Below are 14,550 nucleotides of genomic sequence, written 5' to 3' on the forward strand. Positions count from 1 at the left end.
GAATATGGGGAAGTATTTACGCATTCTCATTCATTCTTTGATTTAGACTGTTATTTCCCTTCTGTCCCTCTCACCTCCTCTACACTGCTTGGGAGCAGGCATGGTTACTGTAAATTCTCAGAGACATCTGTATGTTCCCACTTGTCTCCTTCTCCAAGGATGCCTATTGGCAGCCACGGCCCCTTTTTACCCTTGGCTCTGAGGCTAATCATGTCCTGGCCCCTCTCAGAAATCAAGATACTTCCAGATGCTTCTTCACTGTCCCCCGCACACTACCCCCCACTGCCTCCCGACCTTAGGCACTCGTGTGGGGGGGCTTGCTGTCCTCCCCCACCTTAGGCACTTGTGGGGGGGCTTGCTGTCCTCCCCCCCAGCCTCCCCACCTTAGGCACTCGTGGGGGGGGCTTGCTGTCCTCTCCCCCAGCCTCCCCACCTTAGGCACTCGTGGGGGGGCTTGCTGTCCTCCCCCCCAGCCTCCCCACCTTAGGCACTCATGGGGGGGCTTGCTGTCCTCCCCCCACCTTAGGCACCTGTGGGGGGGCTTGCTGTCCTCCCCCACCTTAGGCACTTGTGGGGGGGCTTGCTGTCCTCCCCCCCAGCCTCCCCACCTTAGGCACTCGTGGGGGGGCTTGCTGTCCTCCCCCCCAGCCTCTCCACCTTAGGCACTCGTGGGGGGGCTTGCTGTCCTCCCCCACCTTAGGCACTCGTGGGGGGGCTTGCTGTCCTCCCCCACCTTAGGCACTCGTGGGGGGCTTGCTGTCCTACCCCACCTTCGGCACTCGTGGGGGGGCTTGCTGTCCTCCCCCACCTTAGGCACGCATGGGGGGCTTGCTGTCCTCTCCCCACCTTCGGCATGCGTGTGGGGGCTTGCTGTCCCTTTGCACTTTACAAGACAGTAAGGTCCGGCGAGGTTTTACTCTTTTGGCTCTGCTTCATGCCCTCTCCCCACCCCCTCCACTGAAGTGCCTGTCTGCTGCTACCCCTGCCCACCCAAGTGTTCTACAGCTGTGTTGTGGGGAGGGGGCTAAGGAAACATTTGCTCTTCTTATCTTAAAAACCCCATCTTGCACAGTAAAACCTTGGCTGTCAAGACTGCTATCTGTTACAGATCTGTAATAAGTATTTGAGTGCCTTGGCTTTGCCTTCTGTCCTCCCACAGCAGGGGTAGGGAAGGAAACAGCACTGGTTGTTATCTTGGCATTTTACCAAGATGCCCAGTATAGGTTCCAGGTGTGATAGAAGCAGAATGTGCATAAATGTCTACACTCACACCTACTGCACCAGTGGGCCCTTGGTCCAAGGCAGGGAGTGCCAGGAGCAAAGAATATTGTCAACACTGTTTTAATAGGAGTAGTGTGATTAGATGACTAGCTCCAGGCCTCAGGGCTAGAGTTTGCAAATACAAGCCACAAGTGTGAGATGGGGACCAATTGCTTTTCTCTGCCCACCCCACCCCCACCCCTTGGTCTCATTGATGGGCAGTGTTCTCTGCCCAGGACACTGATCCAAGGGGATTGATCCTCATGTCTTTCTGGCAGTACACAAGGCAGATGAGCTGTCAGCTACACTATCATCTTTATCTTGGTGCAGGCTAACCAATGGGTCTCTCCCCCCTAACCCTACCCGTGCTTTCCATGTTCCATATTCTCAGCATGCTCCAGAATGCTTAGGGGCACAGACAAGGTGGGAGGCTGCAGAGATGGCTTGAGTACAGCACACCCTTAGCTCCTGCCTGTTGCAGTACTGTGGAGAGTCTGGCCCCCTTCGAGGCCTCTGCTAGCATTCAGGTCTACCTCTGGAGCCCTTGCTTCTACCAGCCTGTTTCCTGACCTACCCCTCCAGTTACCTGCTGCAGCTGCCAGTGGCTCTACTGTGTCGTGTCCGAACCAGACCTGCTTCTCAGCTTTCTGCTGACCTAGCCTTGGATCCATGATTAATGGTTTTAAATTATGACTACATCCTAAAGCGATCTTAACACCAATAACTAACTTCCTTTAGTAGCAAGAGGGTACTGACATGTCAAAGCCAAGAACCTGCAGCTTGGAAAATTCTTTTCCATATTTCTTTATCTGTTTAAATCCAAAAGGATGGTGCTGTCTGCGTCACTTAGGTAGGAAGTCCCCTGCCTTCCAGTCTTCCTGGATTCTTAGCAAGCAGATGCTAAAATAATGTGGCTGGCGGTTATAGCTCAGTGGTAGAATACTTGCCCGACAGGCATAAGGCTCAGAGTTCCATCCGCAGTACTGCAAAAATCAAAATTGAAAATCAAATGATGACAAAAACCTACTGAAAACACGGCCCGAAGTGTCACATTTCCTACTTTAGAAAAGGGAAGGACAGATCATTGTTGATACAACAGCCCAAGTGCCCCCAAGCCCTGACTTCACGAACCTTTTCAAGGCTCAATCTTGGTACCCTCAACCTTTAGGTCATTTCCACATACTGCTCTTTTGAGTGAGTTCTGACTACGTTCATCTCCATTCTTTATTGAGAGAGGAGGACTGGACTTTGTGGCAGCAAGGAGAAAACTGGACTAGCAACTGAGTTCCAGAGACCTTTCAAAAGAAAGGTGGTATATCCCAGAGGTGCATGGGAAGAGGTCATCCCCAGAGACTGGAGCCTTGGCTTGACTTGAGTGGAGACCAGAGGATGTGACTTTGGTTTTCACTGAAGTTTGGGGATGTTACTTCAGGAGACACGGTCAGCAATGGACGTGTTTGATACTGTACGCATTGCGTCTTAGGACCGCCAATCTGGCTTTGTGATGTGGGTCTGTCTCTGGAGAGTGTTGGCCTGTGGACTGGCCTGGAGGCAGTTCGGGGCCACAGAGCGAGCGCTAGCTCTTCACCTGGGCGCTGGCGCTGCCATCGACACCAGCCTTAGGCAAGGTGTGACGCCTCGGGAGCACTCGGTTCTCCAAGTGCCAAAGTGAAATGGCGTCCCTTCCCCGCTGGGGTTAATGGAAGAGGAAGGGAAGCCGCGGGTGTGGAGCAGCAAGTGTGGTCCCTGTCCCCCTGCTTCCGCGCCTCAGCGGCTTGACCCCAGGAGCTACAGGAGGCATTCACGTGGAGGGCCCGACTTCCACTCTGCGGAATTTAGGAGACGGGTTCCAGGGGACCGTTAGGGGAGGGAAGAAGCGCCTGTTGGGCTGCCCACTCCAGCTCCAGCTGTGGAGACACCCGGCCTTTCCCAGCCCGTGGCCAGCCTGGGCAGGCGGTCCAGGTCCCCGCAGCCATGGCGTCCTGGCCCTTCTCTCTCTTGCAGCGGGCGCAGTCGGAATCCCTGAGCGATCTGCTGTGTTCCCCGGAGGAGGAAGGCTACCACGAGAGGCTGTTCGCCCAGGTCAGCATGGACGTCAGCTTCGGGCAGCAAGAGTCGATGCTGGACAGCGAGCCGGAGCGCGCGGCACCCCGCGTCTTGCCGGCCCCCGGGGGGGCCCGCGCCCGGCGCGCGCGCCTGCAGCACTGCCCGGCGCTGCAGGCCAGCGTGGAGGAGGGCACCCCGCCCGGGGCGGCTCCCCCCGGCCGCCCGGCCGCCCCGCAGCTCGCCGGGCCCGGCTCCGAGGCCCCCCCGGAGCTCCAGGAGGAGGAGCCGCCCGCCGCGAGCCCGCGCGCCCCGGCCCAGGACGCGGCCCGGGAGGGGCTTCCTGCTCCTGGAGGCGCGGAAGGGCCACCGTCCCCCTGTGCGGCCCAGGGGAGCACGGCGCCCCCCGAGCCTGTCACCGTCGCCTTGGAGACACCCCCTGCTGCAGACGGGGCAGCCCTCGGGGTGCCGAGGGCGGAGGAGGAGCCGCGGCCCGAGGCGCCTGGGCCTGCGGGGGCAGAGGTGGATCCCACCCCGAGCCCGGCCCCGGCCACTCCAGCCCCGATCGCCCCGGCCACCCCGGCCTCGAGCGCGGCCCCGACCCTGAGTGCCCCGAGCCCGACCCCGGCCGCCCCAGCCCAAGCCCCGGCCACCCCGGCCCTGAGCGCGGACCCGAGCCCGACCCCGGCCACCCCGGCCCCGACCACCCCGGCCCCGGCCCCGATCGCCCCGGCCCAGGCCCCTTCCACCACTGTCATGAGCCCGACCCAGGCCGCCCCTGCCACCCTGGCCCCAGCAACCCCAGCCACCCCGGCCCAGGCCCCGGCCACCCCGGCCCAGGCCCCAGCCACCCCGGCCCAGGCCCCTGCCACCCCGGCCCAGGCCCCTGCCACCCCGGCCCAGGCCCCGGCCACCCCGGCCCAGGCCCCGGCCACCCCGGCCCAGGCCCCGGCCACGGCCACCCCGGCCCAGGCCCCGGCCACCACGGCCACCCCGGCCCCGGCCACCCCGGCCCAGGCCCCAGCCACCACCCCGGCCACCCCGGCCCAGGCCCCTGCCACCCCGGCCCGGCCCCGGCCACCACGGCCACCCCGGCCCCGGCCACCCCGGCCCAGGCCCCGGCCACCCCGGCCCAGGCCCCAGCCACCACGGCCCCGGCCACCCCGGCCCAGGCCCCGGCCACCCCGGCCCAGGCCCCGGCCACCCCGGCCCCGGCCCCCAGCCCGGCGCTGCCCAGGGGCGGCCCGAAGCACAAGGCGGCCGCTGAGGACCAGGGCCCCGAAGGACCCCCCACGCCCGCCGTGGGGTCGCCCCCGGGGGAGCCCCGAGCCCAGGACACGGAGGCCACGCCCGCGGAGCCCCCCCACGCGGGTCCCGAGAGGGCCGCGCCGCCGGGGCGCAGGGGCGAGCCCAGGGGCGCCAAGAAGTTCTCGGTGTCCTCGTGCCGGGCGCGCCCCGGGCTCCGCGCCCCGCCGCTGCGGAGCGGCCCGGCCTGGCGCAGCGAGGCGGCCCCGGACGACGCGCCCCGGCCGGACCCCGAGCCCCGGCCCGGACACCGCGCGGAGCCCCCGAGGCCGGCGGAGCGCGACTCCCAGGACCCAGAGGACGCCGGGGCTCGCCGGGCCGGGCCGGGCCGGGGCCCCCAGGAGCCGTCGGCGAGGAGGGACCGCAGCCCCTTCCCGGTCAAGCTGCGCTCCACCTCCCTCTCGCTCAGGTACCGAGAAGGCTCCGCGTCCCAGGAAGCCAGAGGAGCCAAGAGGCACAGCGCCGAGGTCCGGCTGACCCCGCTCCCCGGAGAGGAGCCGTGCGGCGCGTGGCCGGCCCCCGCGCTCCGAGGCGCCCGGGCCCCGAGCGGCCCGGCCCCGGGGAAGGCCCGCCCTCCCGAGCAGCCGGGCGCCAAGCCGCCCCTGCCCCGGAAGCCGCTTCTGCAGAGCCTCACCCTGGCCCACCCGCCCGCAGGCCTGGACCCCAGCCCCGGAGAGCCCGGCCCCGGGAAGGAGAGCAGGACGGCCGAGGAGAGGCCCCCGCCCCGGGCGGCCGGTAAGAGCCCGCGGGGGGGGGGGTCTGGGACCCGGCAGAACCCAGGCGAGCCCCTACTCGCTGGGGTTGCTTGCTGGATGCCACTGCGGGTACTGGCCTGGGTGCCTGGCCCAGTCAAGGCCCTGGTGGAAAGCGAGAGATCGATATCAGGATTTTGTCAGATAGGTGGACATAACAAGGAAAATGTAAAAACCACCCGCCGAGAGATGATGGAATCCCCAGCCGTTCGAGGGCTTCCTCCTCCTCCTTAATCTCAAAACTCAACCAAGTTCCAAATTCCAGGACATGTGCATTTATTTTGATACAGTTTCTCCCAGGGCACAAGCTACTTTTTGGCTGTAAATGAAGCACTTTCCTATTAGTAACAGCCCTGACCTTTTCTCTGAAGGAAGACTTTCTTCTCTTTCATAAGACCCAAGTGATCTGGCCTCACATTGAAAGCATCCTGTGTATGATTGGAATCACACGACTATGTAAAAATATAAACCCTTCAGAAGGTCAAGGGTCACTTTGCTTCCTATCCCAAAATAAGAGCTCATGTTAGGATTGGGGTAACATATGAGAACTTGTAAAGGCCCAGTTATCATTTACAATGAGCAGTGATAAACTAGATGGCTTTTCTCCCTGACATTTTTCACTTATATTTCAGACAGGATGAGTATTTACAACATAAAATAATTTATGGCTGTCTTATTTCTTCTTAATGGACGTCTGCCAGCCAGATAAGAAGTTTTTAACCCCTGATGTCAGGGTTTAATCTGCACTGAACAACATTCCTTGCTATTAAAATGGCTTTCTGAATTACTCTATAGTTGCTTCAATAAAGTGGTTGAAATTTGCAGAAGATCATCAGCTATGACTTGAACCTCCCTTGGCGCGCTCTCTGATTACGCTAATGCAGTACCACCAGCAGCAAGGACTCATGGCTGAGCCAAGGGGCTCTGGATAGCAAGGCGAGAGTGCAGGGTCTTTGGAAATGACTGAATTCTGAGTTGTGTGAAAATGTGCACATGTGTGTGTATGTGTATGATAGGAGTCCTAGAAAGTTTTCCATGACAAATTTTTGTTTAAAACGCTTGAGCCTATTTTAAGTGGTTCCTAAAACAGAAATCCAGGCGTTCATTTAAGCTCTGCATTATAAGACAGAGAGTAATTCAAGGCTGGTGGCCCTCTTATGAAATCCTGTACCTAAAAAGGAAGATACACACACAGGAGGAAATTTTAGCTCAAAGCAATGTAAGCACAAGTCCAGAGATACTTCAATCTTTTCTGTCTCTCACCTAAAAAGTTAGGTGCCGTATACAATGCCCTTTGAGTTTCTAAGGTGCAGCCCAAGAATTCAGGCATTTCCAACGAGCCTGCACTGCTGGCCTGCTGCCTCCAAGCCCCTTGGCTCAGCCATGAGTCCTTGCTGCTGCTGCTGCTACTGCATTAGCGTAATCAGAGAGCGCGCCAAGGGAGGTTCAAGTCATAGCTGATGATCTTCTGCAAATGTCCACCACTTTACTGGAGCAACTATAGAGTAATTCAGAAAGCCATTTTAATAGCAAGGAATGTTGCTCAGTGCAGATTAAACCCTGACATCAGCATCATCTGCCTTCATGGCTTGGAACTACAAATGTCTCTCAAGGGCTTTCTGAATGAACAGAACTCAAAAGCAGGAGACTCAGGGTCACCATGAGAGCTGGAAAATCAGTTCCTCAGGGCAGTGCTTGGCCCCTCAATTACTCTGGCCTCCACAGCGCAGGCTGGCTGGCTGCACTTCCTGTCAAATGCCTGGGATCATCTGTGGTGAACTGTGTTGTCTTTTTCTTATACAATATAATGCCTTATATATTAAGGGCTTTGCTTAACTAGTAGAAAAGACTTATCTTGCCCACTATTAACATTCTCTAAGCCACAGAAGTAAAAAAAGTGAATTGCAAAGTGAAAGAATCTAGATTACTTTTATGGCCACAGGTAATGATTTTCATTTGAATGGGAGGGGAAGAGGAAAGGAATTACATTGTTAGGAAGCACCTCCCCCAGCCCTCTTCAGGGCGTTTTGGAAAGGCCAGTGCCAGGGCAGGCTGTGAGTACTGCCTTATCCCAACCCCTTGGGGCTTCATTTTGGGTTGCCCCTGGTAGACCAAAAAGTTTTCATAACAATCTGTTCATCTCTTTCCCAGGAAGACCCAGTTATTGCTATTTATTGTCTTCTGGTGGTAGGTGCTTTGCACTGAGCTCATGTGGGCTGCCATGTCCCTTGGACCATAAAGTTAGGTTAGTGAAGTGTATCATCTGGGTGAGTGATTCTGCCCTGAGGGGCCTGGGAAGGGCACCAAAGCTATCATAAACACAGGGTCCCAGTTTGTCACAGGGTCTAGGCTTCCTGGCCCTCCTTGGAGTGTTAACTGTAAGCCCCATCGTGTCCTTGACACAGAGGAAGCCTGTTTGTAGATCTGGCCCATGGTTTGCTTATCTGTCATTAGAGGAAAGTGGCCTAGGGCTAGAAGATCTTTGCGCTTTGTAGGACATTCCTGTGCTCCTATTGGACCATTCCATCCTAGAGCACACATTACAGGGCAGGAAGCAACTCTCTGTGCACAGGGGAAGAATGATAACTTGTTATTGCCTTAGCAAAGCACCAGTGCTCATGCCCATAGTCCTAACTATTTGAGAAGATGAGATCTGAGAATTTCACTTCAAGGTCAGCACAGGCAGCCAAGTCCTCAAGACTCATATCACCAATTAAGTAGCAAAAAGCTGAAACTGGAGGTATGGCTCAAGTGGTAGAGTGTCTGTCATCCATGAGCAAAAAGAAAAAAGAAATGACAACACAAGGCTCTGAGTTCAAGCCACCATACTAGAAAAAGAAAAGTGCTTTGTGTGGAAAGATTGAAAAAGCACTAATCTTATAAAAATACACTTTAAGCTAGGACCTGAACATGTTGGCACTCATGGAATCCCAGCTACTCAGGAGACAGACATAGGAAGACTGAATTTGAAAGGTGGCCTCGGCAACTTTAGCAAGATCCTCTTTCAAAATGAACATGGTGCCGGTGGCTCACACCTGTAATCCTAGTTACTCGGGAAGCTGAAATATGAGGATTGCTGTTCAAAGCCAGCCTGGGCAGGAAAGTCCATGAGACTCTTATCTCCGATTAATCACCAGAAATGGTGCCGTGGCTCAAAGTGGTAGAGCACTCACCTTGAGCTTAAGAGCTCAGGGACAGCACCTAGGTCCGGAGTTAAAGCCCCACAACTGACCCCCCAAAAATATTTTAAAGGGTGGGCTTGGGGGTAGAGTACAGTGGTAGAATGCTCACAATACCAAAAATGAGAAAAATTTAAAGCCTGTTTTCCAAATACCACCTATTGGTCTTTCCTTGCTGGTATTTTTTTTTTCTTTCTGAGTATGAGATTGATTTTGCACATAATTATGGCCACCTGTTGATGTTTTGGAATCTGGTGCAACAGAGTGCCATTCTCACCTGGGGAATTCATCTGATAGTCAGCATCAGCTCCAATCCTACCACCATTCATCCATGGTGACACGCCCCAGCACTGTCCTCAGATGTCAGCCTCGGGAGAAGCTAGGATTATAGGCGTGAGCCATTGACATCCAGCTTAGAGCATGTGTCCTTAGGCCATCTGTAGGATACTTCGGTTGCTTCCACGTCTTGGCTAGTATGAGCAGTGATGCCATGAACATGGGAATGCGGATGTCTCTTTGAGCTCCTGCTTCAGTTTGGTTTGGTTCATGTGACAAGCTTTTACTCTAGCCCAAGCTGGCCTGGAACTACTAGCTGAAGTGTTCCTCCCAGTTATAGACACTCAATTCTTTGAGAGAAATACCCACATATCTTGAATGCTTAAAGAAAAACACCTCTGCTTGCTCTCATTTTCTTTTTAGCCTTGGCCTTCCCTGCTCAATCCCTTCCTGAAAAAGTGTCATCAGTCCTCTAACCTCAGTTTCCCCATCTTTCTGTGCTGCTCAACCCCTGTGTGTCTTCTTATACCTTCCAGCACAGCAACCACTCCTCCGTTCTCCTCGCATAGACATGCCATGGATCCCAGCCTGGTTCCTCAAGGTCCTTCTTCCCTTTTCTCCCTGCCCGTAGCCAGCTAACCATGGGATGGGACCCCTCACTTTCTGCCGCGCCGTTCAGATTCCATTTCCACCCACGTGTGCTCTCTGCTCTCAGTTATCCATCTGTCCAGGTACTCCAAGTAAAACAGCTCAGTCATGGGACTACTGCAGAGGCTGAGCATGGGATGCCTGCCCAGCCAGCGGAGGCCCTGGGTTCAATTTCTTGTACTGCCTTTTAAAAAAATCCAAGAAGTAAAGTCAGTCACTACAAATACTGAAAACCAGCTGGGCACTGGTCGTCATGCCTAGAATCCTAGCTTCTTAGGAAACCGAGATCTGAGGATTGCAGTTCAAAGCCAGCCTGGGCAGGAAAGCCTGTGAGACTCTTATTTCCAGTTAACCACCAAAAATCCTGGAAGTGGATCTGTGACTCAAGTGGTAGAGCACTAACGGTGAGCTAAAAGACGCTCAGGGACAGCACACAGGCCCTGAGTTCAAGCCCCAGGACCTGCACAAAGAAAACAAAACTGTAAACTCCAAAAATGACTTGATCAAAAAAGCTAAGGGACAGTGCTCAGGCCTTGAATTTAAGCACCAATACCCAGCATATACACACCCAAATTCATGGTGGGGCTGGGGTGTAGCTCAGTGATAGATCACTTACCTCATTTGTGTGAGGCTCTGGGTTTGATCTCTGAGGCACTGCAAAAAAGAAAGACTTCTGGAGGTTCCTCAAAAAACGAAACATAGATCTTCCTTATAATCCAGCCATTTTACTCCTGGGCATCTCTCCAGAACATCACAAACCAGGATACCATACAGACACTTGCACATCCATGTTCACTGCTGCACTAGTCACAATAGCCAAGTCGTGGAAACAGCCCAGATGCCCTACAGTAGATGAGTGGATAAAAAACAAACACGATACTTATACACAACAGAATTTAACACAGCCATTAGAAAGAGTAATATTATGTCATTTGCAGGAAAATGGATGGACCTAGAACAAATCACATTAAGTGAGGTAAGCCAAGCTCAGAGAGACAAAACAGCACATGTGTTCTCTCCTATGCAGAAGCTAGATCTAAAATACACCGGGGCACAATCAATTACACAGGACTCTGGCATTCACACAGTGAGACCAGAGGAGGGTACTCTTAGGGGAGGAGCACAAAGGTGCATTGCCTCTGTGCCTCTGATGATTTATTGAAATGAACTCCAAACAATGTTTATGTCCATAAGAAAGGACTGAGCTTCTTACGGCCCCAAGAGGGAGTAAACACACATCACCCTGTCTCACTCCCTGAAGACTCAAAAACCCCAGACAACACGCATGAAGTGAATAGGGGAAGACTATGGAAGCAAGTTGCAGCTGGTGAAGTAGGGGAGGAGCAGGTTCACACCCCTGATACCAGGAGCCTTTTCCAGAGGCAGGCAGGTCACAGGTGGTGTGAGCGCAAAGCAGCAGCTGTGCACCCTGCACCTGGGCACCGACAGCCCCTGCAGGCTGGGGCTCTGGGGCGGCTTCCACTCCTGCTCCTGTGGCTTCCCGCCAGCAGCAGTGAGCTCCTGCCACAAAGCAAGCAAGCACCCCTGCAATGGGCAGTTTCCAGTAGGTAGATAGATGACTATTGTATGCTGCACAGAACAGTCTCCACAACATAAACATTCAGCCCAAGATGTCAGTAAAGCTGAGGTTGAATAACTACTATTTGTCTCTCAATCAGTAAGTTAAATGGGGAGGAAGCCAAGATGAAGTGTTTGGATACATTTCAAATTGTAGGGGAAATATACGATACAATCATTTCTCCTCTCTCTTTTCATTCTTCTGTTCTATCTCAAAGCTATTTTCAGATGACAGTGCCTTTTCCTCCCTGTGTCCTTTTAAGATCTTAGTTATGTCTCTCAGGTTATGGGGACCAGCTGTCTGGTCAGAGGTGGACTTGAGTCATTGCCTTCTGCTGAGAGTCCATCTTGGATTGCATAGGTGGTGGCAGTTGAAGAGATGTGCTTTGGACCCAACTCCTCCACTGACAACTTCTGCCTGGCTCCCCAAATGCTCCTCTGAGGTGTGGGGGGTGGACAGGGTGACTCAAAGTGTCTGCCTATCTTTCCACACTGAGGGCTTGGTAGCTGCACCTGAGGTCGGTGAAAGAGCGTGGCAAAGTGTCTGTCCTTTGGATGGCCCTGGATCAGTGGCAAAGTGTCTGTCTGTCCTTGGGATGGCCCTGGATCAGTGGCAAAGTGTCTGTCTGTCCTTGGGATGACCCTGGATCAGTGGTAAAGTGTCTGTTCTTGGGATGGCCCCGGATCAGCGGTAAAGTGTCTGTCTGTCCTTGGGATAGCCCCTGATCAGTGGTAAAGTGTCTGTCCTTGGGATGGCCCCTGATCAGTGGCAAAGTGTCTGTCTGTCCTTGGCATGGCCCTGGATCAGTGGTCGCCCAGCTTATGGGTGACCAGAATGCTTCTCTCACAAGTCCAAAAAATAGGTACACCTTGTGTGTTGATTTTTCTATATACATTCCTTCCCAGAACATTTTACCTCTGAACTACTCAGCCCTAAACCAAGATTGAGAATAGAGCAAGAAACAAAGCAGACTCTAGACTACCATTTGGGAAAAGGGTCACAGAACTTTTCCCTACAGACATATATGGCAAACCCCAGCCATTGGGCAGAACTGACCACCCCTGCATGATGAACAGGCCTTCCTCCTGAGAAGCCTGACTCGGCCTTCTCCCCACAGCTGGACTCATCCATGATGTCATGCCAACAACTATTGAGGTTTCATTGTGCGTTCCCTGTGTATGTGAATAGATTTCAGCTATTTTATAGAAACAGACCATCATACAGGAAGGACCCATCCTGGCCCTCACTGACTCTTACCTCCTGGGACAGGAGCACCAACTGGGACTGTGTTTTGGAGATTGTGAGAGATGGGCAGGTCAGAGAAGAAATTCACTGGAAATTAGCCTGAGGCTGGAGACACAGAAGAACCAGGCACAGAGCCCCTAGCTGTGCTTTCTGAACTGGGAAGCCAGCTCATCTGGCCGTGGTGGCTTCATTTGCATAGATGGAAGGGGGTTCACACCCCTGGTTGCTCTCCTTGAGAGCCCCACTTTGCCAGAAGACTGTATCATGGGTCTGTTGGTAGAAAAGCCAAATCCAGCTGAGAGTATAGTTCAGTGGCAGAGTGATGGCATTGAATTGCAACCTGTCAGTACACGACCTGCTCTACTTGAGCTTCTGTTCAGAGGTACCTTTCTTAACGTATTGTTGATCTGTTGAATCTGGAGGCAACAGCATTATAACTCATGCGCATGTATGTAACATGCATATTTTCTCGGCACAGCCTCCTTAGGGACTTAGGAACATTAAATAGCACTTCAGCAAGACAGGGGCATTTTAAACGGGCAAATCACCAAAAAGAAGCCCCAAATATGGCATTAAGTAGATCACAAAAAGGACACCAGTAGCCAGGTGCCAGAGGCTCACGCCTGTCATCTTAGCTACTCAGTAGGCTGAGATCTGAGGATCACTGTTCAAAGCCAGCCTGGACAGAAAAAGTCTGTGAGACTCTTATTTCCAATTAACTACCCAAGAACTGGAAGTGGAGCTGTGGCTCAAGTAGTAGAATGCTAGCTTTGAGCAAAAAAAGCAAAACGGAAGGAGGGAGGGAGACAGGGAGGAAGGGAGGGATATAGAAAGAAGAGAGAGGAGGGGAGAGGGAGGGCAGGGACAGTGCCTAGGCCCTGAGTTCAAGCCCCAGACTGGCACACAAAAACAAACAAAAAGAACATTTGTATTCATTATGAAAGCAGATACAAAATAGCAATGTTTTCTTGCTTAACCTTGGCTAGGAATATTCGCAGCAGACAACTCAAATTTTCTGCCGCCCAGTGCCTGCCTGTGGATGAGCAGGAAAGCACGCTGCAAACACTTATTGGTGAGAGTGTAAATTCTCATGTAGGAAATCAGCCAATTATAAGGAATGACTGTTGAATGGAAAATGAAAAGGAGTGACATTAGGTAGGTTTCATGTGGAGGTGATTAGGACACAGTTTCATCTCCTGTCTTTGAGTGGTAGCTTGCTCTGTGAAAAGCGGTTTCTCACTTGCAAAATGCTCTGAGTGTTGATAAAAAGCCTCAGGCAAGCACTAAAAGCAGGAAGTGTGCGGCTAGATCACCCAGCCTAACCCGAGAGCCACTGTAGACAGCGCAGTAGCGCACTGTGGACCAGCAGCTGCCTGTGCGAGGCGGATAGACAATAGGTCCACAAAGACTTTATATAAAAAGAAAGAAAGCTGATGTTCTGCATGCAGGAGCCTTCCTGAAGCCTCGGGTGTCGTAGGACACAGGCTCATGTCCATGCTGGAGATCCTCTTAGCCTTTATGTGGACACCCCATCCTCACCAGCTCCAAGGGGCAGCACCCCAGGATGCAGAACTGACAGGGCAGGACGGGACTCTTTATAGAAGCACAAGAAATGGTCCTGGCCTCAGCTACTTTGCTGATATTGCATCCATTTTACTCAGTAGTCTTACTGAGCAAGCCCTTTTCCCAGAGAGAATGTATTAAAAACCTGGGGGTGAACTTTGAACACGCATTTGTAAGAGGACAGCGTAGCAGAGGAAGATTGAAGAGAAGATGCTTAAGTTCCCACATAGCTCTCTTGGGTTGTTGACTTCATGGGGAACTATTTTTATCCTGCTTACTCTTATCTACTTTCTCAATTTGTACAAAGATTGTACTTTCATAAGCAAGAAAGCAATTTTATGAAAGGAAAGATGTTTAAATTTTACTGCTTCTTTGCTGGGGACTGGTGGCTCATATCTGTTATCCTAGTTATTCGAGAGGCTGAGATCTGGAGAATTCAGTTCAAAGTGAGACTGTCTAGAGGCTGTTTGGGTCCTTTTCTCTGCCCTTTAAAAAATAAAAAGACAGGAAAGTGTATAAGTTAACCAGAGTAAATATATTTGAAGGTGAAAAGAGAGCCATGGAAGAAAGTAGGAAGAATGAGCAGGCTTCCTGAGTGGAGAGACCTCCCAGTCATCCCAATAGAGAAAGAGCCCCAGGCTTCTTAGTTTCTGTGAGGCCTTTGGCCCTTAGTCCCCTCCCTCTAGGAGGATGCATCTTT

The 14,550-nt window shown here is 53.3% G+C and overlaps 1 protein-coding gene across 1 annotated transcript in view; it reads left to right on the forward strand.

Annotated features, from left to right (window-relative positions):
- Cracdl (CRACD like) overlaps positions 1 to 14,550 on the forward strand; it is a 111,170-nt gene that overhangs the window by 89,101 nt on the left and 7,519 nt on the right. Inside the window, exons 7-8 of the mRNA XM_048353492.1 lie at positions 3,265 to 4,320; positions 4,419 to 5,343. Of these exons, the coding sequence (XP_048209449.1) occupies positions 3,265 to 4,320; positions 4,419 to 5,343 (1,981 nt within the window). The remainder of the gene's footprint in view (positions 1 to 3,264; positions 4,321 to 4,418; positions 5,344 to 14,550) is intronic.

The sequence above is a fragment of the Perognathus longimembris genome, chromosome 8 (assembly GCF_023159225.1).
Source record: "Perognathus longimembris pacificus isolate PPM17 chromosome 8, ASM2315922v1, whole genome shotgun sequence".
NCBI classification, from domain to species: Eukaryota; Metazoa; Chordata; class Mammalia; order Rodentia; family Heteromyidae; genus Perognathus; species Perognathus longimembris.